This window comes from Dromiciops gliroides, chromosome X (assembly GCF_019393635.1).
Source record: "Dromiciops gliroides isolate mDroGli1 chromosome X, mDroGli1.pri, whole genome shotgun sequence".
Classification (NCBI taxonomy): Eukaryota; Metazoa; Chordata; class Mammalia; order Microbiotheria; family Microbiotheriidae; genus Dromiciops; species Dromiciops gliroides.
The window spans coordinates 66,535,242-66,560,687 of NC_057867.1; the positions used below are offsets into that span (position 1 = coordinate 66,535,242).

The 25,446-nt window shown below is 38.7% G+C and overlaps 1 protein-coding gene across 7 annotated transcripts in view; it reads right to left on the minus strand.

Moving 5' to 3' along the window:
- ATRX (ATRX chromatin remodeler) overlaps window positions 1–25,446 on the minus strand; it is a 183,909-nt gene that overhangs the window by 14,368 nt on the left and 144,095 nt on the right. For all 7 annotated transcript variants that reach the window (XM_043974368.1, XM_043974367.1, XM_043974363.1 and 4 more), the window contains 3 exons: window positions 20,479–20,587; window positions 17,081–17,258; window positions 15,320–15,514 (listed from right to left, as the gene is read on the minus strand). In XM_043974368.1, coding sequence (XP_043830303.1) covers window positions 15,320–15,514; window positions 17,081–17,258; window positions 20,479–20,587 — 482 coding nt within the window. The remainder of the gene's footprint in view (window positions 1–15,319; window positions 15,515–17,080; window positions 17,259–20,478; window positions 20,588–25,446) is intronic.

The window sequence follows — 25,446 nt, forward strand, 5'->3', positions numbered from 1 at the left end:
CATATAGCTTAAGCTGAGCCCTGCCAGCAGCTGAGGAGTTTAAGAGGCAGAGGTAAGGAGGGAATATATTAGAAGACTATCTGTGCAAAGCCATAGCAGAGTCTAGAATGGTGGATAAACCAGTTTGACTGGAATGGTGATTATCTGAGTAAGGCTGGAGCTAGGACTGTGAAGAGAATTGTATTTTATCCTAAAAGCAACAGTGATCCATTGAAGATTCTCTTTTGGCAACTGTAGGTATGGCAGATGGGAAGACAGAGAGGCTGGAAGCAAGGCCTATTGAGAAGCCAGTAAAATGACTCAAGAAAGAGGTGAGAAGTATGTGAACCACTGCAGTGGCTGACTAGAGACAAGGGCATGTAGGCAAGAGAAGCTGTAGGAGTAGAACTGATGAGGTTCCACAACTACTTGGATGTGGGGGGAAAGGAGGGAAAGGAAAGAGTAAAGGATGACTCAAGCTGTGAAAATGGGTGACTAGAAGAATAGTGAAACCCTTAAGAGAAATAGGGAAGTTTAAAGGCAGAATCAGTTTAGGGGGAAAGGTAATGACTTTTGTTTTAGACATGCTGAGCATGAGATACCAACAGGATATCCGGGTGGTTCAACAGGCAGCTAATAACGGAAGAATACAGTTCAGGACCGTTGCCTGGCCTGGAGTCATGAAGAAATGAGTTCAAATCCAGCCTCAGACACATACTAACTGTGTGATTCTGGGCATCTTACTTTACCGTGTTTGCCTCAGTTTTCTCATCTGTATAATGGACATCATGAGAACACCTACCTCCCTGGGTTGTTGTGAGGATCAAATGAGAGAATATTTGTAGAAGTGCCTGGCACATACTAGATGCTATGTAAATGCTAGTTATTATCATCATTATTATGGTTATACTATCTTGTAGCTAGGCTCACAGAATAGAGCAAGTTAGCAGCACAAAATGAGAATAAGATCACATGTGGTTCCAGAATTAAGTTTGACAACTGATGAATACTATGTCCCTAAGATTATTTTGTTTTTTGTAGTTGTTCAGTTGTTTCACTCATGTCTGACTCTTTGAGATCCCACTTTGGGGTTTTCATGGCAAAGATACTAGAGTGGTTCGCCATTTCCTTCTCCAACTCTTTTTTTAAAAATTTTGTTTGTTTGTTTGGGGTTTTTTGCAGGGCAATGGGGGTTAAGTGACTTGCCCAGGGTCACACAGCTAGTAAGTGTCAAGTGTCTGAGGCCGGATTTGAACTCAGGTACTCCTGAATCCAGGGCCGGTGCTTTATCCACTGCGCCACCTAGCCGCCCCCTCCAACTCATTTTATAGATGAAGAAACAGGCAAACAGAGGTTAAGTGACTTGCCCAGGGTCATACAACCAGTATATTTCTGAAGTTGAATTTTAACTCAGGTCTTTCTGACTCCAGACCCAGGACTCTAATCCACTGTACCTCCTAGGTGCTCCCCTCCCCCACAGACCATAACATTTGCTTTTAAGTCAGACTCCCCCCCCCCATACACACAGAAAAATTTTAAACAAGTTACAAGACTTCTAACATACAAATTACAATTTACATTTATCTCTTCCTTTTAGCCATAGTTTAGGATACAACCTCTACGATGAACCAATATAATCTTAGGATACGACTAGTAAATAATGGAATTCAAAGGGGAAAGGTATAGGTAACAGGTTACAAAGAAAAAGTTTTGTGGAAATTATTAAATCTTGAAAAAGTTTTAAAAGGAAAGTTCATACAACACAAAGCCCTAGCCCAATATACAATACTTACAATATGCAGAGTTTCCTTAAAATCTGCATATGTTAACAGTTGCTATAGTAATAATATTATTGAAAACAAAATGGACTATAATTCATACTCACTAGGCCAACAAGTCATCCAAATGTGTATGTTTGCATTCTTTGTTTAAACTTTATTTTGCATTAAATAAGTGATGAAATTTGAAAGCTGAGGAAAGTGGATTGACTTTGTTGTAGTCAATACTCTTTAAAGGCGATTCATTCAATGAATCAAACAGAGCTAACGACAAATTCAAATATTTCAAAGCATTTGGCATGATCATGGCATTTGCTTATCAAGTATTTTCAATCCAATTCTGCAAGGCAGGGGCCAAATAGAGGACTACTTAGGAAAAATAGGTTTGTCACATGAAGAAATGTTTAAGCCTGACTTCATGTCAGACCTCAAGATTTTAATATTCATAACATGTCATGTAAGCATGTACATAGCATATCACTTATTTGATAAATGCCTTCATTCATTTATTCAACAAACATTTCTTAAGCTCCTACTATGCCCAGAAAAGCCTGTGCTGAAGTTTAAATGAGAAATTGGCTCTGCCCCCACTGGCTACCTGTCCATCAGAAAGATGAGGCACATGCTCTGATACTGATAAAACAAAAATATTATAAGACTCGCATTCTAAAGAAAGATTCTAGATTCCAAGAAAACAAGTTCAAGATTCTTACTTTTAAAATTCACTGGGATGGGGCAGCTAGGTGGTGCAGTGGATAGAGCACCAGCCCTGGAGTCAGGAGTACCTGAGTTCAAATCCGACCTCAGACACTTAACACTTACTAGCTGTGTGACCCTGGGCAAGTCACTTAATCCCAATTGCCTCACCCCCCCAAAAAAAATTCACTGGGAGCTGACCTGGAAAAATGAAAACTACAGCCCATCTACATCCCAAGGAGCTAAAGAGTTACTACATATTAAAGAGACAGACGTGTGGAGAAGCAGTATGGCATTGTGGATAGAGAGCCAGCCTCACAGATACAAAAACTTGCCTCCAATGAATACTGGCTATATGATCCTGGTAAGTCCCTTAACATACCATTGCCCCAGGCTACGAGTTATAGAATAGCTGGTGGAAGAACTTTCTTCATTAGGAGTTACCTGTACTCAACCCAAAGGTGGTGAGGAAATCTGGGGTAGGAAGCATTGTAGGGTCTTTGGGTGAAAGAAATTCAATGGACAAAAGCAATACTGACATAAAAATATAGTCTAGACTACCTGGAAAGAATTAGATTCAGGAAACAGATTATAAATGTGGCAAGAGTAACAAACTATAGTTGGAGACAGCCCTTTTTGTGGTGTCAAAGAACTGGAAACTAAGGGTATGTCCATCGATTGAGGAAGGGCTATATGAATTATGGCATAAGAACGTAATGGAATACTCTTGTGCCACTAGAAATGATAAAAGGGGTGGTTTCAGAGAAACATTGGAACACTTGTATGCAAAGTGGAGTAGAACCAGAAGAACAAGTTACACAACAACAATGTAAAAATGAACAACCATGATTCCAGAGAACTAATGAAAACACGTCACCTATTTCCCAACAGAGAGATGATGGCTTTAGGGTTCAGATTTAGATATATATTTTGTGGACATGGCCACTGGAAGAATTTGTTTCCTTGACTATGCGTACATGTTACAAGGGGTTTTTTTGTTTTTTTTCCAGTGGTGGGAGAAAAAGAATGCTGGATAACTGAAAAAAGTTCCATTACAAAAAAAGATATAGTTGGAGAATGGAGACTATAAGAATGCAGACCAGCTAATAATTTCTTGACTTTCCTTAATTAAAATTTTATCCCTCCAAAGGTAAGAGGATCAAGGTAGCCAGGTGGTGCTGCAGTAGATAGAGTGCCAGGCCTAGAGTCAGACTCATCTTCCCGAGTCCAAATCAGGACTCAGACACTTACTGGCTGTGTGAGCCTGGGTAAGTCACTTCACCCTGTTTGCCTCAGATTCCTCATCTGTCAAATAAGGTGGAGAAGGAAATGGAAAACCACTCTAGTATCTCTGCCAAGAAAGCCCCAAACGGGATCACAGAGAGTCCGACATGATGAAAAATCGACTAAACAACAACAAATAGAGGAAGCATCAAAACGAATTGCTAGTCCAGATTTCTTTCTTTCTTTTTTTTGTTTTTGGTGAGGCAACTGCGGTTAAGTGACTTGCCCAGGGTCACACAGCCAGCAAGTGTCAAGGGTCTGAAGCCAGATCTGAACCCAGGCCCTCCTGAATCCAGGGCCGGTGCTCTATCCACTGTGCCACCTAGCTGCCCCCAGATTTATTTCTCACCAATAAGAAGGAACTGGTTGGTGGAGTATAAATGATAGGAGGGAAGCAGTGATTCTTCTAACTGAGAATTCGTGATAGGGAAGGAGAGAAGTCAGACACAGTTTGACATGCATCATGGACATTGGGACAGACTTACAAGGGCTTAGAGAAAGCATAGAAAGAACGAAAAGTCTATTGGTAAAGTCAGCCCATGAGGGAAGGGAAGTGCTTCAGAATGAAATTCTGAAGATGCAAAGAAAAATAATTCTGATAAGAAAGGGAAGGGGCAGCTAGGATAGAGTGGATAGAGCACCAACTCTGGATTCAGGAGGACCTGAGTTCAAATCCAGCCTCAGAGACTTAACACTTACTAGCTGTGTGACCCTGGGCAGGTCACTTAACCCCAACTGCCCTGCAAAAAAACCCAAACAAACAGAAACAAGAAAGGGAAAGGAGGAGCAACCCAAGAATACTGAACACAAAAGGAACTCACTCACCAATTTATGTTTTTAAGACATGTATTTCCAAAAGGAAACAAGGACAGGTAATAGAAGATACATACGAAAGCATAGTATATGCTATGCTAAATTCAGAATGATCTGATCCTGGCTAGGAAAGGTATAGACAATTAAAAAGCCCCCCCCCCCCATCAAACTATATGAGGAAAAGGGGGATCAAAGAAGGGAAAGGTACATGCACTGGGTAGATGAAGCAATGATAAGGCTTGACAGAGTAAAGTCAGAACTACTCAATCTTTCTTTTGCTTCTGTTTTCTTTGATAAGAAGAATCACCTTTGTACTGCAAAGTACTAAATTAACTTCACTACAAGGGATTTGAAATTCCCAAGTAAGAAGGGAAGATCAGAAAAAGAGAACCCAGCTGCCCCGGATGTGTTCATAACACCAGGCCCAGAAAAACTACTATGAGAACTGGTGAGTTTGACGGCTGACCTATGATCAGTGACCTCAGAAAGATAGTATGGAATGAAAGAGGTGCCACAGGCCTGTAGAAGGGCAAATACCCCCATTTCAGGAAAAGGCTATTGACCTCGACCAAATTATCAGAGATGGTTAGTGAACATCTAAAAAAGAAAAGGTTACAAAAAGCCAGCACATCTTCATCAAGTACAGGTTACACCTTTGGAGTTTAGATTATATAATAGCTCATGTTGGTTTCATAGATGTAATAATTAAATACACAATAGAGGGGCAGCTAGGTGGTGCAGTGGATAAAGTACTGGCCCTGGACTCAGGAGGACCTGAGTTCAAATCCGAGCCCAGACACTTGACACTTATTAGCTCTGCGTCCTTGGGCAAGTCACTTAACCCTCATTGCCCCACAAAATAAACAAACAAAATACACAATAGAGAAGGGGGCAAACCATGGATGCAAACTTAAGTATAGTGCCAGTTGCTGGAACTGCCTCCACTTGTTTTTTAGCTAGTTTACATTACAAGAGAAAGTTCTGTGGGTGGATAACTAATAAGCTGGATGACTGGATCCCAAAAGATCTTAACAAGCTAGAATGGCAGGCCAAATCTAGTCAGATATAATTTAACTTCATAATAGAAGATAAAAGAGGCATGATGAGATAGTATTTTGAGTTGACTGTAAGCTAGCTCAATATGAATTACCAGTGGGACACAGTAGCTAAAAAAATTAGCGGGATCTAAACCTGCATAGTGGCAAAGAACACCAAGGACTACCAACTGCTTGCTGAACATCTGAATCTCAATGTCCTAAAGGCATTTCAAACTCAATATGTCTGAAGAAAAACTTTCAAAGTCATTGGCCTCAAGTTTTCAAATGCCAGTCTTCCTGTTTTCTGAAAAAAGGCCATTTGCCCTTCCCCAGGCACCTCTTAGTCTATGTTGTCTTAGGAAGATCACTGACCACGGGTCAGCAGTCACAGCCACCAGTTCTCAAAGTAGTATTTCTGGACCTGGTGACTTGAAGTCCTCAGGGGCTCTTTTACTAATCTCCCTACTTATAAATATATAAGACATGATAATAATTGCTGACAAACTGCCACCAACATGTAGATAGGCACAGGAGTGCTGGGAATGGCAGCATTTCCCAAGACCACCCATCCTATTTTTAGGCCAGCCCTCACAGCCATCATCTGGGGAGGTGGGTGGTTCCTTTGGAGAAGGGGCCAGCCATCCCCAGCAACTATCAACCAAGTGCCACATCCAGAGCATACAAGCCAGCTTATCTGAAACAGCATGTGCCCCTGCTGCCACCAACACCACCCTGACAATAATTTCCCCTCAGACCCCTGTTGGGGACAGCCTAGGATCCTGAACACAAAAGTCATGTGGGATGTATGAGAAAAGGTTGTTAGAGAGGACAGCTGGGATGCAGTGTTGTCAGAGCTACTCTTAGTAAGAGCCAATAGAATGAAAAAGTGTGAGGAAAAGAAGTCTGTGATGAAAGGGCACTTGTTCAGGGAGAAGAAAATAGGAGGCAAGAGATAGTTTTCTCCTAAATGGTTGCTAATTATTACCGGAATAGGGAGAGAAACAGGAGAAGCCATCAGGTCAACAGTGGGTGACAGGGAGAGAAGCTCACAGCTTTACAAGGGGAATTGCAGAGAATGCTGGCCTGGCTTATCCTCATGGAACTTACATTATTTAGAAAAGGAGAAAGAGAGGAAATGGGGAGTGAGGGGAGGGAGATAGTTGATGAAAACAAAGGGAGAAAGGTGAGATAAAGCGAAAAGGTTAGCCTTCAGGCTAACTACAGCATCCAACCTTGATGACTTAGTGGGACCTTTTTTTGTCCTACACTTCAGCCTCTTACTGAGACTGTATAGGCTAAGGGTGCTCAGGAGTGGGATATTTGGATGAGTATATTCCTTATCATTTCAACTAAAATTCAGGTATACACAATAGTGCTTGCTAGCATCTCAATTATTAACAAAATAATTACAAATTTATTCCACTAAAGTTGTTTTTGTCCTTTGTTTTTGAAGAGGACCAATGAGTTCATAGGGTGATGTCCTGACTCTTGCATGAATTGGATTTAAGTGAGACAGAGCTGTACCAAGTCATCAGCCTTGCTCTCTCTTCCAGAGTTGGCCAAGTCCACTGGCAGGACAAGTCAAGACAACTGGTGAAGGCCTGGGATGCAGTGGGTGACCTATGCACCTCTGATGGCTGACCCAGCTCTAAGCTCTCCATACTGCCTGCTTCAGCTGTCTTCATAACCCTTGCCAGAAATTTGCCCATTCTGCCAGGGAGAGGATTTACGTAGTTGGGGTAGAAAGCCCTCTAACTCGCCAAGAGGTCTGAGGCCTGTCAATAACCCTTAACGTAGCTTTGCCCATCTGCTTAAACGGTTTCCCAGGGTGTGGTTGCTACACATGTTACAGCTTTTTAGAGCCATAGGTCAGAGTTGGGGAACAGGTGGACACCAAAGGTGGATGAGCACCCCGAAAAGGACTCAGCAAGCGCTCACACCAGGTACTAGTCCTCCCCGAACACCCCATAGACGTATCATCGTGTCCCGGGGTTCTCAAAGGTGGAATTAGAAAAAGTTAGGCTCTAAAGGCTCCTTTTAGTAGGGCCTTGGTGGTTGCCTATGTCCGTTACCTGAAAGTCTAACACAGCTCGGTACTACGGTTGCAGGGTAGTTGATGACTTTTTTAGGTACTGCAAGCCGTAAAAACCATCTGCTGAGACACAGAGAGGAGCCACCTGTGTCAGTGAAGGGAGTACTCACGCTGAGGAAATGATGAGTGTCTGAACTACTTAACATTTTTAAATTAAGAAAATCCTTGAGTTGAACTATTTTGGGGATGGGGAGAATTTTCAGATTCAATTCAGTCAGTTCATGGTTCAGCAAATTAGTGTGATTCATTTGAGCTCTGGATTCTTGATTGGGCTCAAACTTACACCTGCCATCTGGGGAAAACTTTAGCTACTTTATAGGAGCCAACCTATAATTCAGACTGGGCTCCCCATGCTGTGGCACAGTTGGGAGCTTAATGCTGGCATTAACTGTTGATTCCTACCCAGCAGCTAATAAGATTCCCAATTTACAGGTGTAAGGGAACTAAGGGAGTCATCTAGCCTGACTTGAACTAAGCTATCATCTTCCAGACAGACAGACAGACAGACACCCCCCCACCCAGCCCAGTACCTCTTCGAGTTCCAGCCTCACGTCACCAAGTGCCTTTAAGACATTCTGAATTGGATGTTCTATGGACAGTGCAAATATGTCCAAAATTGAACTCATTTCCCCACCTCCCCACACCCCAGGCCACCCTTCCCTTCTCTCCCAGCTACCAGGCTCAAAACTGTGGTGTCACCCTCTACTCTTCACTTGTACCCACTCTACATAGCCAATCTGTTGTCATGTCTCCCCATTTCTACTTTCATGATATTTCTTATACATATTACTTTCTTCAAAAAACAAAACATTACTTTCTACTCACACTGCTGCCCTCATCTCCTACCAGTACTACTATGATAGCTTATCTGGTTTGTCTTCGCACCTTAAATTACTCTCTACTCCAACCTGTTTTCCACTCAGCTGCCAGAGTAATTTTCTTTTTCTTTTTTGCAGGGCAATGGGGGTTAAGTGACTTGCCCAGGGCCACAGAGCTAGTAAGTGTCAAGTGTCTGAGGCCGGATTTGAACTCATATACTCCTGAATCCAGGGTCAGTACTTTATCCACTGCGCCACCTAGCTGACCCCCAGAGTAATTTTCAGACCACATCATTCCCCCTACTCAATTAACTCCAGGGCCTGCCTCTAAGATCTAACATAAAGCCCTCCATTTGACATTTAGAGTATTTTACAACCTGGCCCCTTCCTGCCTTTCCACTTTTCTTACACTTGATTCCCCTCCATTCAACTCTAGATTCTGCTATAGTGGCTATTTACAATTGATCTCCCCCAACACTCCATCTCCTGACTCAATGACTTTTCACTGTCTTTCTCCCATGTCTGAATGCTCTCTCTTTCTCTCCACACACTTCCTGATTTCCTTTAAGACTCAGCTCAAATTTTATCTTTTGCAGAAGGTGTTTCTTGGTCCCCCTTTAGCCAAGCCACCTCCCTAACCCACAATACCTTCCATCTGCCCTGTATGTATCTAATTACATATTGTGTCTCCATTAGATTGTGAGCTGCTTGAGGGCAGAGATCATATTTTGTCCTTTTTTGTATCCCCAAGACTTGGCATAGTGCCTGGCACATAGCAAGTGCCTGCTGACTGGGGCCCAGAGATGGGAAGTCACTTGCCCAAGAGCATAAAAGTACCAGAAATGGGATTCAAATCTTGTGATCTTTCTATTACAACATATTCTCAGATAAATAGGGACTTTTCAAAAATTATTCTAAGCAGTTTGAGGAAATTTCCTGAAATAAAAAAATTCTGCTCACTGCTTTATACCTTCTATCAAATTCTTTCACTATTATGTATTTCATATTAGTATTAAGAATTACCAATGGGTGTAGCTAGGTGGCGCAGTGGATAGAGCACCAGCTCTGCATTCAGGAGGACCTGAGTTCAAATCCGGCCTCAGACACTTAACAATTACTAGCTGTGTGACCTTAGGCAAGTCACTTAGCCCCAATTGCCTCACGAAAAAAAAAAAAGAGAGAGAGAGAATTACCAATGTAAAAAAACTCTTATCTTATTATCTAGAGGGCAATAAAAGCACACAAACACATCTTTGTTCAGTCACTTCACTCTGAGGTATTAAAGCTGAATGGGGAGAGGGGGAAGGAAATCCAAAGCCTCACTTCACTTTAAAGCCTTACTTTTTTGTTTTCCCTGTAATTGCCAACAAGTTAAACTAGAGAAATAGCTCAGGGTTGGCAAAGGAGAAGACTTCTATACTGAGTCTACTGGCTTTTGTTTTCGTGCTTAGGCTGTGTACACAGCGCTCTAAAAGAACAAAACACCCACTTAATCATATTATGAAATATGACCTTGCTCAAGATTTTGATCTCTGATTGCTAAGTAATCCATAAGTGCTATTACTATGAAAGGTGTTTTCCTCAATTTACACAAATTTTAACAAAGGTTACGCATTACCTTAGCTATTAAAAAGTAGCCAGTCAGGAGCTAGACAATACAAAGCACTTTCTGTATGTTATCATATTTGATCTTTACCACAACACTATGAGGTAGGTGATATGGTCCCAATTTTACAAATGAGAAAACTAAGGCAAACAGAGGTTAAGTGGCTTGCTCAGAGTCACAAAACTACCAAATTTCTGTGTCCACATTTGAACTCATGCCTTCCTGTCTCGAAATCCAGTGATATATCTACTGAAGCAATGAGCTGACATAGCTTAATGATCATTAGATTATTTTGACTGAAGCTGCATAAGTTAATAATTTTATTTTTTTGGTTTTTTTGGGGTTTTTTTGCGGGGCAATTGGGATTAAGTGACTTGCCCAGGGTCACACAGCTAGGAAGTGTTAAGTGTCTGAGGTCGGATTTGAACTCAGGTACTCCTGAATCCAGGGCCGGTGCTCTATCCACTGCGCCATCTAGCTGCCCCAAGTTAATAATTTTAAATGATAGATGTATTTTGTTTTAAATGCATTATTGATACTTAAAAAAAAAGACCATAATTTCCCCTTGCCTCAAGAGTCATCCCATAACAAATACGATTTTTTAAATTAAAAAAGAGAGAAAAATTGGGATCACTGATCAACACACCAAAGAAATCTGAAAATATGTTTAATGCACAACACTGAAGACCCTCCTGAACCTCTGTAAAGGGTTAGCAATTTCCTTTCAGCTCTTCTGTTGAGCCAGGTTTGGTTTTATTACAACTTTGCAATTATATTCTGATTGTGTGTATGTGTGTATGGTTATTCTTCCCTTTTGCACTGTGGTGGTCATTGTGTTTATTGTTTTCCTGGCTCCGCATATCAGTGGGCTTCAGTTCACAGAGATCTTTTCATGCTTCTCTGCAGTCATCACATCCATCATTTCTTTCTTTCTTTTTTTTTTTTTTAAGTGAGGCAATTGGGGTTAAGTGACTTGCCCAGGGTCACACAGCTAGTAAGTGTTAAGTGTCTGAGGCTAGATTTGAACTCAGGTACTCCTGACTCCAGAGCCAGTGCTCTATCCACTGCGCCACCTAGCTGCCCCACATCCATCATTTCTTATAGCACATTCCACTACACTCACATATGACAATTTGTTTAGCCATTCCCTAATCAATGGGCATCTTTTTTTTTTTATTCTTGTTAAAAAAAATGCTTCTATAAATATTTTGATGAATATGGGAACTTTCTTCTTATTAGTGTTCTCCAAGGGGTATAAACCTCCTAATGGCAATCTGTGAGTCTAAGAGTATAGACAGTTTAGTTACTTTAGTTTCCAAAATGGTTGTACTGATTCATAGCTCCAACAATGCCCAACTCCTCAAATGGAGACAATCCTATTTTTTGTCATCTTTGACAATTTGCGGGTTGTGAGATAAAACTTCAGAGTTGTTTGGATTTGCAGCATTCCTTAATATGATTATTAATAGTTTACAATTCTCTGAGAATGGTTCATTCATGTCCTTTGACCATTTATCTACTGGAATGGCTTATGGTGTCATATTATGAGACCTTGGGGGTATAGTATACATATACATATCTCATTGAGGTGTACATACATATATACACACAAAATATTGTTAATTGTTGTACTATTTTCAGTTTCACGTAAAGAAAGTTACTCATTTTATTTTTTGTAACTGCCGTTATCTCTTGTTTGATTAAGAATATACCTCCTAAAAAATTAAAAAAAAAAAAAAGAAAAGAAAGAATACACCTCCTATCCAAAGCTGTGAAAAGTATATGACCTGTTTTCTTGCTAAGCCTTTTGTAGTAAGATCTTTAATATTAGGGTCTTGTATCTATTTAGAATGCATTGTGGAATGTGGTGTAAAGTGTTGGTCTAAGCTTAATTTCTGCCAGATTGCTTTACAGGTTTCCTAGCAGTTTATATCAAAAGGAGTTTTTCTCGAAGTAATTTATATTTTCTGATTTATTGAACACTGGGTTGACTTCCATTGTTTCTAACACTTCCTTATCTAGTTAGTTCCATTGAGATGACTCTCCATTTTGTAACCAACAGAGATGGTATTGATGACTGCTGCTTTATAATATTTATGTCTAGAAGTACTATTCCCTTACACCCTCCCTCTTTTAATGTTTCTCTTGATATGCTAGATGTTTTCTTTTTCAAAATTAATTTTGGTACTATTGCCCAGCCCTGAAGACGGAATAATAGTTCTCCAGCTATTTAATTTGTTGTTTATTTCTTTAAGGAATATTTTGTATTTAAATCTGCATAAGTGTTTTGTGGGCTTTTGTAGACTGATACCCATATAGTTTAGATGTTTTGTAAAGTTGTTTGAAATGGAATTTCCCTTTTGAATATTGCCTCGTAGATTGATTGCAATTCCTGCTTTTTTGGATTCATGTGATAGAAAATAAACATTAGGGGAAGAGGGGAAGAATTGACTAAGTAAAAGATTGTTGAGTTTTGTTTTCTTCTCAGATCTGTCATTCTTTATCATTTTCTTAAGATTACACTTAGGGGTCAGCTAAGTGGCACAGTGGATAAAGCACCAGCCCTGGATTCAGGAGGACCTGAGTTCAAATTCGGCTTCAAACACAACACTTACTAGATGTATGACCCTGGGCAAGTCACTTAACCCTCATTGCCCTGCCCTGCCTCAAAAGATTACATTAAAAGGTATTAGAGATAGTTTTATATTTTTCTCCATTTGCCTCTACTGGTTGTGACTAGTTTGTAGAAGATGATCATAATAGTGTACAAGAAAGATGCCTTGCTAATCGTTAAACCAAATTAATTTAAATGATTTTCTATTATCAACTGAAACATGTGGAGTTTGGTCTAAAAAAGGGCTAAAACCCATGAAAGAATATTTCCATGATTACACATGCATTCTCAAGAAGTGGTGAGCTTGCCAACTCTGTAAATACTAACACAACAGAAGGCAAAGCGAAATTACAAACTGCTTTTGAAAGTAGTTTGATGTGTTTTGATAATATAAAATCTCAGAGAACTTATTTTAAATTACTTTGATGGAAGCACTGTAATTTCAAATTATTCTGAATGAGAGAAAAGTTCATTGATATAGAGAGCATTTGGGAAAAGTCTTGTTCTCTGACATACTGCTTCTATTCAATCTCTCCCACTAAAAGGGATTAGATACACTTGTTCAGGTTTATTTTCAAATGACTTTGCTTGTAGAGTATCTGTACCCACTTAACATTTGCTAAATCCCTTTGACAGGTGCACGGGCATTGGAGGTGGTCTAGTCCCAAGCTCTTGCAGAACTGGTCTAAAAAGCCAAGTTAGAAGCTTAGAAAAAACGAGAGCAAGATTTAATAATGTCACCAAATCCCTATGCAAAGAGGAAAATATGCAAGCAGTCTCTCATGTTCAACAAAGAAAAAAGAATTTTCATGATTCTGGTTTTTACTACAGTAAAAACACTGTAATCGATTCAAATGAAACATTTAAGTGTTTCTATATGCAAAGATTTTATTTCCTAATTATGAAGAAAGTGATTTAATTCACATTAAAAATCACTGCACAGAAAACTCAGTACCTACACAGAATATTTAAAGATGTTCAAAGAAATATAATTGAAAACAATCAATTATATTAAATAGTTATTTTGATAGCATTTTCACACATTTATACAGACAATGCTGAAAGATGCCAAAGTTAACTTTGCTAGATATGACTTCCATTTTTAAGTGACTGTAATCTAAATGCAATTTCAGGCTAATTTAAGTGGTATATATTATGTTGAAGGAAAATCTAAATCTCACGGTAAAATGCTAATGTAAAATTTTATAAGATATGTGTCAAAGAGCACTTGTGCTGAAGAAAAAGGTGATCAGATATTGGATTTGGGAGGCCACAGAAGGACAGGGGCTGGACAAGGAAGAATATTTGGGCCAAGACCCTTAGGAAGAGAAAGACTCAAAGACTCAAATATAAAGTAGCTTGAGAGGGAGGGCACAATCACCTGAGAGGATCAGAAAAAATTCATGTAGAGGGTGGTCCCTGACTCACATCTTAAAGGAAGAGAATGGATTCTATGAGGCAAGGTTAAAGAAGTAAATATTCTAGGGATGGGGGATGGTCAATGCAAAAGTACAAAGATAGTATCATGCAAGAGGATTTGAACTCAGGTCTTCCTGACTCCAGGGCCCGTGGTCTATCCACTGCGCCACCTAGCTGCCCCCTCCTATCAATTTTTAATGAGAAAAAAAAGTATGCAATAGACAAAAGTGTATAGAGTCTGGACTTTCTTGGGAAAATTATTCTATGAAAATCTGTAACAAAACTGAAACACAATGAATTCACAAAAAGTCAGTCTTCTTGATTTCCTAAGCAGAGAGAATGCCACTGTCATTACATAAAACGTCACATTTATTTTACCTATCAGCTTTTACCTGCTCAGTGAAAACTGAAGAAGGCCCGCTTCGATTTCAGAGTATTTATTGTTTTAGAAGGATTTCCACCCTCTACTGGGAATCTATTTAATGATAGTGCACCGTTTTTTCCTTTCATCTTTCTATTTATAAGCTTCTTTATTAGAAAGCTAGATTTTTTAATCTGGTAAGAAGTTTAAAGTTAAGTATTGCAAATATAGTTATGCTCTAACTGACCTGTGCTGAGGACAATTCTTTGCTGACATTTCTCAACACCGCTATGGTTTCTTGGGAGGATGCATAAATATTCATTATAAATCACTAGTAACTGGAAAAACATGCTCTTTAAAGGACTAAGAAGGCATCGTTGGCCATAGAAGACCATCAGGGGGAAAAAAAAAGCTAAGTCACAGGATTATAGGACGATAGACTTCAAAGTAGAAAAGAACATGGAGGTCATCTAGTCCAATCTCATTTTGTAAATGAGAAAACTGAGTTCCAAAGAGGTTAGGTGATATGCTCAAGGTCACCCAGATAATAAGTGATTGAGCCAGGATTCAAACACAAGTCATCAGATTCCAGAATCAGCTTTCTCTCTGTGTTGCCTCCTCGGTTACTAGTGGAGACTTAGTCATTCTATTTTTTACAATCATCCAAGCATGAATCGCATTTTTTATATCCAACTGTATCCTCTTTGGAAAAAATGAAGAAACCAGAATCCTATTCATATGACCACTACTTTTACATAGACATGAAAATTCCCAGGACCATTAAAAAAAATCCAAAACCTAACAGTAAAACAATTCTTTTACCTTTGGTAGCATGGGAGTATCCCGTTTCTTTTTCTTTTCAGAATTAGGATCATCTAACAAGTCTGGTTCAAAGGTATAAAGCTCAGTCAACTCATTCATAGTAAAATGTCGCTCCACTTGTTGTTGGTCAACAACACGGAAAGATAAAGACTGCTTGGTGACCTGCCGATCATAGATCTTATCTTCCATGGTTCCCTATGCAAGAAGATGTAAAAGTATGCAAAAGACAAAAACAAGCAAAAAACAATTCTTAATATTAGTTATAGAGAAATACGGAGTTTCTAGTTAGTATTGTTATTGTTATAACGCTCATATGCTAGGCATTAAACAAAAATATCTAGTCTTCATCAGGACCCAGCACTATTGCCTGTTCACTTTCATACTACAAACCCCAGAAAAGCCAAAGAAGGGGGTGTGATGTACCAATCAATACAGGATTTAATACCAGCAATTGCTTGGATTTCTACTGTGTAAAATGCTGAGACCTATTAATTGGAGGTGCCTGACACAAGGAGAAGTAGGGGAATGGGGGGAATGCTTCCAGACTAGAGTGTCACTTTATCAATCTTCAAATGTGTGCTTATTTTTTCCCTTATAATCACAAATGTTACAAGTAATTGTTGATTATGTACTTATATGCCTATTAATTTCTGTCTTGATAATGATAATTTATTTTTTCATATTCAATTTTATTCTTGGGATTAAAAGTACATCTTGTTACTATTTAATAATTTATACTGAATGTTGTTTTTTTTAAATGACTTTAGTATTTAGCTTTTCTGAAGGAGTAAGAAACCTTGCACAAGCAAGAAAAGAAATATTGAATATGTAGTGATTTTCTTTTTTTGTTTTGGCAGGGCCATGGGGGTTAAGTGACTTGCCCAGGGTCACACAGCTAGTGTCAAGTGTCTGAGGCCGGATTTGAACTCAGGTCCTCCTGAATCCAAGCCCAGTGCTTTATCCACTGCACCACCTAGCTGCCCCCTAGTAATTTTCAAACTTAAAATCATTTACCTATGCTAGCAATCCCAATGACTCAATATAAGTATGAATGATATAGAAATAGATCATGTCCACCTAAGGTCAGAAAGATCAATTTTTACTTTCTCAGCTTTGATGTATGTTTGTGCTTTTTTCAATTTCACGTAGATTTTCTGAGTCATCACCAATGATATGTATGATTGAAATAGAAGCTAGGATAAGTTATGTTGTTAGAGTCAAAGATAACAGATGAGCAGGCAACCTGAATGCTGCACTGGTAATTACATGAAACTAGGAGCAATAGAGGAAAGCATGCAGTACATCTATTCTACTTCAGAAAAGGTGAACACTAAACTGATATGGAGAGCAAACACCCCAAAAATCCAAGCCCCAAACTCCAAAGAATTCATGAAAGTCACTGAATAGACACATACAAGATGAGAAGAAATGGATAGATTATGCTTTGTACTGATATAAGGAGTATGCACACCAGAGAGAACTACTGAAATATGCAAAGATGCCATTTAAAACCCATTTAGTAATAAGCACTTACTATGTGCCAGGCCCTGTATTAAGCAATGGGTATATGAAGAAAGGCAAAAAGCAGTTGCTGTTCTCTAGGAGCTCACAGTCAAACAGGATGTAATTTGGTAGCATTTATCACTATGTGACATGCAGACATTCTTTCTGTTCCCTTTTACTGACCACATGCTATCCATGTCTTTCTTCCATTTAGTTTTAGGAACCTGGTGGTTTCAAAAAGATACATTTCAAACTTACCTGAGCTAAGAACCTATACACATAAACGGGCTTATTTTGTCCAAAGCGATAAACTCTGAATATGCTCTGGATGTCATAGGATGGATTCCAAGAGGCATCGAAGATGATCACTCGGTTAGCAGCCACTAGATTAATGCCAAGAGATCCTGCTTTGGTGGAAATGATAAACAATCGCCCTCTAGAGAAACAAATACAAAGGTGTTTTAGTCATTTTTTGGGGGGAGATTATTACTTATGAGAAGACATTCTGTTGTAGTGCAGTATTTTAAAAGAACAGAAACTTTGTAAATTGCATAAAATTTTTTTTTTTGCATATAGCACTTTTTAATGCTATATCAAAAAAGGAGATACTGTAATGTAGTCTAAGTAACCAATGATTTAGACAGGAAGAGACTTCGACCTGGGAAATAAAGTTCATTCTGGCTTATGGACAAAGGTAAGGCATTTTTCAGTGTTTTTAAGGTTTTATCTGGCAATTTTTCTGCATAATTTATGGATATTTAAATTCTAACCCAAATTATTCATATTTTGCCTTTTAACTTTAAACAACAATAGCACGAGGGCAGCTAGGTGGCGCAGTGGATAAAGCACCGGCCCTGAATTCAGGAGGACCTGAGTTCAAATCCAGCCTCAGACACTTGACATTTACCAACTGTGTGACCCTGGGCAAGTCACTTAACCCTCATCGCCCCCCCCCCCAAAAACAAAAAAAAAAAAAACAAGAGCACGTCGTGCATAGGATGCTTCAGATAATATACAGAAAACTGATAAAATGATAGCTTTAAATGATCACATGAATTACTGAAATGTATAATACCATTTAGTGATGTACCTAAGTAAAATAATTGTGCACAAATGTATACTAAGTAGGGACACTAATACATATTGGGTAATTTAATAGGGAAGCTTTGTGGTATTCATATCTATCTCCCTCTACCTCAAATTCCTCTGGGGAAAAAAAAACAAAACAAAACCACGTCTGGTGTAAAGAATTGATTGTTATTTGAGGTTTATATGCCTTGGTGCGTGCTGGCCTGGGGCTCAGCAAACTGCACAGTGCTCCACCCACTGGTTGTAGCCATTGCCATGGCGCTGGCACCTCACGTCATCACCACTTGCTGACGCCTACATGGGCCTGGCAAAATTATAATGACTGGAAGCCTAGTGAGGGCAGTCAAGTGACTGTCAGAGTGGCCATCCCATTGGCTGGGGGCTGTGTGGGGTTTTTCTGGGATTGGGGGAGGAGAATTGGGCATTCTAGCTGGGTGCTAGAGTTCTGCTGTGTATTCTCAGCTGATTCCTGGGCGGTGGTATCTTTATAGGTTGTCTAATTTCCCTTTCCCCATTTTATTTCCTTTCCCTTGATCCTACTGATCCTGTTTGGTTTTTTTTTTTAAGTTCGTTCTTGTTAAAATAAATTTTGTTCTGTTTTGAGGGAGGCTGCCAGTCTCCTTCCTTGCCCCAATATTGAGGCTAGCCGCTTAGCTAACACGCCCCAATTAAAAATTGGTTCCCACACTGGTATTTGAATCATTTTATAACTCGTTCTTCCCTCTCTTTCTAGCCATCTTACGTCTTATGTATCAACACGAACACAGGTCTCCTTGCTGTTCCTTGTACAAGATACTCGACCTTATGACTCCATCATTTTTGCTGGCTGTCCTCCATGTCTAGAATTCTCTTGCTCTTCATCTCTACCACCTGGTGTTGCTGAAGTCACCAGAAGTCTTACCTGAGGTTCCTTAATGCTAGTGTCTTCTCTGATGATTCTCACCAGTTTATCCTGTCTATTTCTTGGGGTTTTTTTGTTTTGATTTTTTGGTTTTTGGTGAGGCAATTGGGGTTAAGTGACTTGCCCAGGGTCACACAGCTAGTAAGTGTCAAGGGTCTGAAACGGAATTTGAACTCAGATCCTCCTGAATCCAGGGCAGGTGCTCTATCCACTGCTCCACCTAGCTGCCCCTAATCCTGTCTATTTCTTATTTGAATGTTATCTACCCTGTTAGACTGTGAGCTCCTAGAGGGCAGGGACTGTCTTTTGCTTTTCTTTGTATCCCCAGTACTTAGCACAGTGCCTGGCATACAGCAGGAACTTAACAAATGTTTGTTGACTGACTACTTATTTAAGTCATTTGGCCTTATATTTCCAATTTTGGAAGAAATTTATACTTAAAGTGCCTTTGCAATTGCTTTAGTGAATACAGGATTGACTCTAGCCTTCAATTTAAAATGACCCCAAGACTTTTTCAGCTAAAATAGTAATCTTACACTGATATAACATTTTGTAAACTTTAAAACACTGTATCAAATCAGTTAGATTTTGAATAGTCAGAAGAAAGTTAATATATCTACAGTAGGTACAATGACTATAGCAAAAGTAAGAATAAAAAGTTTTAAAAAATATTTAAAAATTAGAAACATAGAGAAAAGGGGTGTGTGTGTGTGTGTGTGTGTGTGTGTCCCCAGTGGCAAAGTATATAACCACAGAGCTTGTAACAATTACACTGGCTTGGCTATTCTGAAAGATTTGTCACAGCATGAACCCCTCTTAAGAGCTATCTAAAATTTCTCTTGCTGCAATACATTTTTCTTCTCACACAGATTCTTGCTTATGGTGATAATAAACATGTTCAGCATACGGATTCAGTCTAATACCCACTTGAAGTACTCAAAGAAATTAAGTCTTCATTTACCTTTTCTGTAAATGAAATAACCCCATGTCCATTAACCTTCTTGAAGGATCTATTTCCTAACCTATTATTTTTTTTTCTTGATCTACTTTCCTTCTTTTGTAATTTATTATTTTATTTTCCCCCTAATTATATGTAAAAACAATTTCTTTTGACATTTGTTTTAAAAAAAATTTTGAGTTCCAAATTCTCTCCCACTCTTCTTTCCCATCCCTACTCACTGAAAAAGCAAGCAATTTGTTATAGGTTATACATGTGCAGTTATACAAAACTTTTCCATGTTAGTAATGTTGTGAATGAAAACGCAGACCAAAAAAACCTCCAAGAAAAAGAAAGTAAAGAAAAGTATGCTTTGATCTGTACTCAGACTCCATCAGTTCTTTCTTTGAAGATAAAAAAATTCTATTGTAAGTCCTTGAGAATTGTCTTGGATTATTGTATTGCTGAGAAAAGCTAAGTCATTTACAATTGATCATTATATAATACTGCTTTTATTGTGTACAATGTTCTGTTTCTGTTCACTTTGCATCAGTTCATAAGTTGAGGTTTTTCTGAGAGCATGTTGATCTCATTTACTATTAAACAAAGAATATATCTCTAGTAGCTATGTCAGTCTTCTGCAGTTGACACGAATATAAGTCATTATCCTAGACACAAAAAAGTAGACCACTTCACCATAATTTCATCATGATCATATTGATTTCTTACCTCACATTTGTCTCATCATTAAACTCTTCAGCCCATTTCTTTCTTGACTGTGCAGTAGTAGAACCATCCAAACGATAGTAGTCAATATTTCGAAACCATTTTCCCTCCCCTAGTAATTTAACAAAAAAGAAAACAAGTGAAACTATGTAGTCATTAGAGTAGTAGTCTTAGTCTATTTACTTTATATATACACAAAAGCTGTCTAAAGTTATATAGATCTTTAATGGTGGTTCATGCAAATACAACTTTAAATGGGAACAACAACAAAAAAATGGGGGGGGGGTTCTTTAATTACAAAAGGATCTATTATTTAACCCACTCTACTGATTCTGCTACTTAGCACCTGTGTGACCTTGGCTGAGTTATTTTACCACTCTGAGGCTCAGTATTCTCATGTGGAAAATGAGGGCATTGGATGGGATGACTTCGAAGATCCCTTTCCACTTGAAATCCCACAAACATAGGCTTCACTAGGCTTCCTTAAATAGTGAGCTCCCCATATACATTGAAAAAGAATCAATCTACACATGGCTTTACAGGAACATAGGTATTCCATAAAGCAAGATTTACTAGGATAGAATATTCAACCTCATCAAAAAAAGGAGTATTATTAATGTTTATGTTGTATTTGCTTTGACTTAAATATGTATTCCCTTCTCAAGACGGCATTTTCTTTATCATTAGTGCCAGATGTATTGTATAACAAAACCAAAGCAAGAGAAAACGTTTATTAGCAACATATCACTAAATGATGAGCCTAACTGCTATTTAAATTATTTTAAAGTTGTCACTTACATTTAACACAATTACCAATCAATAAAGAAGCATTTATTAAATGCCTACTATATGCCAGACATTGTAATAGGTGCTGGGGATGAGAATAGAAAGAAGGAAACAATTCCTACTCTCAAGGAGCTTACATTCTATTGCAGAAACAAAAAATTCATAACAAAATTGATACAGAATAAATATAAAGAGAGAGACTCTATGAGGTGGAGGAAAGGAGGGAGTGCATATCAGGCATAGTGCACAGCCAATGCAAAAACACAGGTGCAGGAGATGGAATGTCATGTGTAAGGAACAGAGAGAGAGAAAGCAACTTTGGTTGAATCACAGAATACCAGAGGAGAGTAATACACAATAAAGATAGAAAAGCAGGTTGGGGGCAGGTTGTAAAGGTCTTTTAAACAGAGGAGTTTATATTTTATCAATTTAGGCAACTTAAGCAATAAGGAGCCATGGGAGTTGACTGAGTAGGGAAGTGACATGGTCAGATTTGCAATTAAGGAAGATCACTGGCAGTTAAGTGGAGGATGAATTAGAATGGGAGAGATCTGAGGCAGTGAGATCCATTAGTAGGCTGTTGTTATATTATGTTGTATGCCCATTTCCTATTTATTTCTGCTGAACATATTCATGTTTCTTACTTGATGGCTCAATGATTCACTTTATCCAATTTTTAAAAAATTCAACTTTTCTTTCTTTCTCAGGGCAAAAAAGCAAAAGACATGACATGAGCTTAAAGAATGAACAATTTGGGTAATATGAAAGAGTAAGAAAAATGTATTGGTAACCCATCATAAACTTATGTTAATTTTTAAAAAATAAAATGCTTCTCAACTTCACAAAATGAATATGCCTAACTCTATGAATGAAATGATGATGAATGGAAAATACAGATTTTATTTAAATTAATGTTTTATAAGCACATACCTACCTGTAATATTGCACATAGGTATTTGGGGTAATCAAACTCATCAATAGCCCCAGATAACTTTCACGAATGGAATGTTTGTGACATTAGTAATCTACATTTGATAGGAATGCTTTTAGGAGAAAAGAACATATCTGTTTAAAACTTCTAAGCTCTTTTCACCAACTATACAGTACCATTGTTCCAACAATTGTTCAAAAGGAAATATATAATCTACATACGTACATTTATCCATACTCTATGTGTATATATGAATGATATGGATTAATACGTACAGCAACCCTATTTTTTATCGTCAGAAAGGCAATGATTTTTCTCTCCTTGACGTCTATCACATCTGAAGGACATCTCACAAAGTATACTTCTCCTGTGTTCCAATGACTTCACTGTCTTTAGTTAATGCCCATTTTAGACATGCCCTGAGGAACTAAAAGACACACAGTCTACTCTTGGACCAGTCATCCTGCTCCTCTGATATGAGCCCCATGAGCTCCCAAAGGGGTGAAGTTTAGGGGGCAGGGGGATGGCAATATTCATTACTTCATTTCATGAATTCTACTTGGTAACTGTTTTCATCCCTTTAGTGGACAGATAGCTTGCAATGCCCTCCTTCATCAACTAGTACTGGTGAAGTCCACCTCTTTATACTACCAAGAGCTGATCAAAGGGAGTAGGGGGGTGGGGGTGGGGCGCAACACAACAAATACTGCTATACTATAGGAAGAACTTATGAGCACTAGGAAAATGGCAAATTAATTTTAATGGGGCAAACACAATGTATCAAGTATGGAGTTAAATAAATGCTCTAAATTCAATTGGTCCAATGTGCTACTGTATCAAAAAAGCCTTCCAAGTCAGGAAGGAGATTAGAAAACCAAGAGAAAAACATTATACTATTTTTATAGTAAATATGATGAGCCTTCAACTGCAGTCCTATACAATTCTTTTTTGTCCCACTTCAAGAAATAGATAATGAAAGGTTCCGATGGACGGATTTAAAAATAAAATTTTTTTGAGGGGGTATTCTGCAGTGTAACATGAGAGCGGGTCAAACAAAATTTGAGGGAAAACAAGAGGAAGCTCCACTTCACACAATGGGAAGTGCAATCACACAAGATTAGCCAAGAAATAAAAAATGGATTTGAAAAGGGTTTGGATAGATTAATTTACAATGACAGAGCCATAAATGATTACTAAGGGAAGCTGGGATATACCTAAACTATAAAAAGTTGACTTCAGGGAGAACAGCTCTACCCCTCTACACACGTGTGTCCCCTACCCCCACTGCCCACCCAACAAGTCAATTGCCCAAAACAGCCTCAAGAGAAAACGTCCATGGATGCGAGCCAGTGGGTAACAACTCAGGTGTTCCTCTCCATTACTAAGGGGGAAAAGGGTCCTGAGAGAAAAAGAACAGGAGGTAGGATGCAGAAGGGTGTGAAAGGAGCTAGATCAATTTTAGAAGGGGGCTTAGAGCTATTCTTTTATTAGTCACTGGGCATTCTCCTAACTTATTAGGCCATTTGATATGTAGAGAAAAGGTTTTTTCAACACTGGCCACCACAGCCTCTACTTTCAGTTGTTCAGAGAAGCCAGAACGAAACTTAATTTTCTTACTGTTTAGCATTCAACTGGAGGCACTAAATTATTGACACAAATGGTGTGTGCCACACTCTAGAATATCTGAAAGGATAAAATGAATTAACTGATAAGGAAAATACTCCTGGTATTCAGTGAGCTTTAAGACTTCAAATCCTTTAGGAATTCCATGCCAATACTTTCATTAACAACCCCTCAGGGGGTTGGGCAGAGGGATCTATGGGTAGATTTCAGTCACCTCAGCACAGCTCAGAGGCAAAGGCCTATCATAGGCCTAAGTAAAGGTAAGGTTACTGACCTAAGGATCTCATGGTCAGGTCAGCTGGGGGCAAGAAAAAGTACCATGTGAATCAATACAGTGTGCCTGGGGGAATAGGAAGGCAGGAACATCCCTGACACAGTCCAGAAGAGAATCCACATACAGGAACGAGTACAGGCCTAGAAGCAAGTTCTGGAAAGTGAAGTTTCACTGGAAAGGACTTTCTTTAGTCTCTATATAAATAGAGAGTGTCTCTATCATTCCATACTGTGTTTTCCCTTCTCAATTAACTTGGAAAATAGACAAAGCTCTAAATCAGTCAGAGTTGATTAGATTAAAAGAACCATCAGATTTCAAATAGGGTTTCAAACAACTTCTCTGTTCATTTTCCTCAATTTTCTTTCATCTGAAGGTCTATAGAACCTCCCACTCCCTGCACTGAAAGCAAACTTTGAGGGGGGGGGGGGGGACTGGTGGCACTGCAATGAGGTTTGAGTGACTTGCCCAGGGTCACACAGCTAGTAAGTGTCAAGTGTCTGAGGCCGGATTTGAACTCAGGTCCTCCTGACTCCAGGGCTGGTGCTTTATCCACTGTGCCACCTAGCTGCCCACTTTGATATATTTTTGAAAAGTATCTCAAACATTGCTCCTAAATTCCCACAAAAAACAAACTAACCCCATGACTGAATGACATTCGAAAAGAAACTTAGGATTTTCAAAGCATGAGATGATGAAGATATCTGGCATTTCTATAGCACTTTCAAGTTTGCAAAGTCCTTTACAATCATTATCTCATTTGATCCTCATGACGACTCTGGGAGGCAGATGAAGAAACTGAGGCAAACAGAGCTTATGTGACTTGTCCTGATTCACACAGCTGGCAAGTGTCTAATGGAGGGTTTGAACATAGGTCTTTCTGACTTCAGATCCACCCAATGGCCTCTTAAATCAAAGTAACACTAGGATGTATGGTTAGCATTTCAAAAACTAGGGATTTTGTATTCTTGGACTGTCAGATGTTCAAGCATGTTTCCAACAAACACATTCGTCAAGTTTATTTAACTTTAGCATGAAAGGTAATTTCTTCCAATTGTATGTATAATCTTTAGGCATTATGTATCGCTAATTGGAACTGTCTAATTGATCTTTATAGTCTGCATATCTCCAGTTACTGTAAATGCAGACACTTACAAATGATCATGATTAAGTAAATGTTTGAAAGAGAATTTTAAAAAAATCAAGGTCTCAATCATGTGGTACTTAAAAATTTTAAGAGCTGTTTTGAGTTTAATTAAGCTACGGTTACTTCTTGCCAGAAGTAAAGAGGCAAAAAAATTACCCTTTAACTAACTATACTTCTTCCCCCTCCTAAAGGTCAATGTTTATTTATACAAAA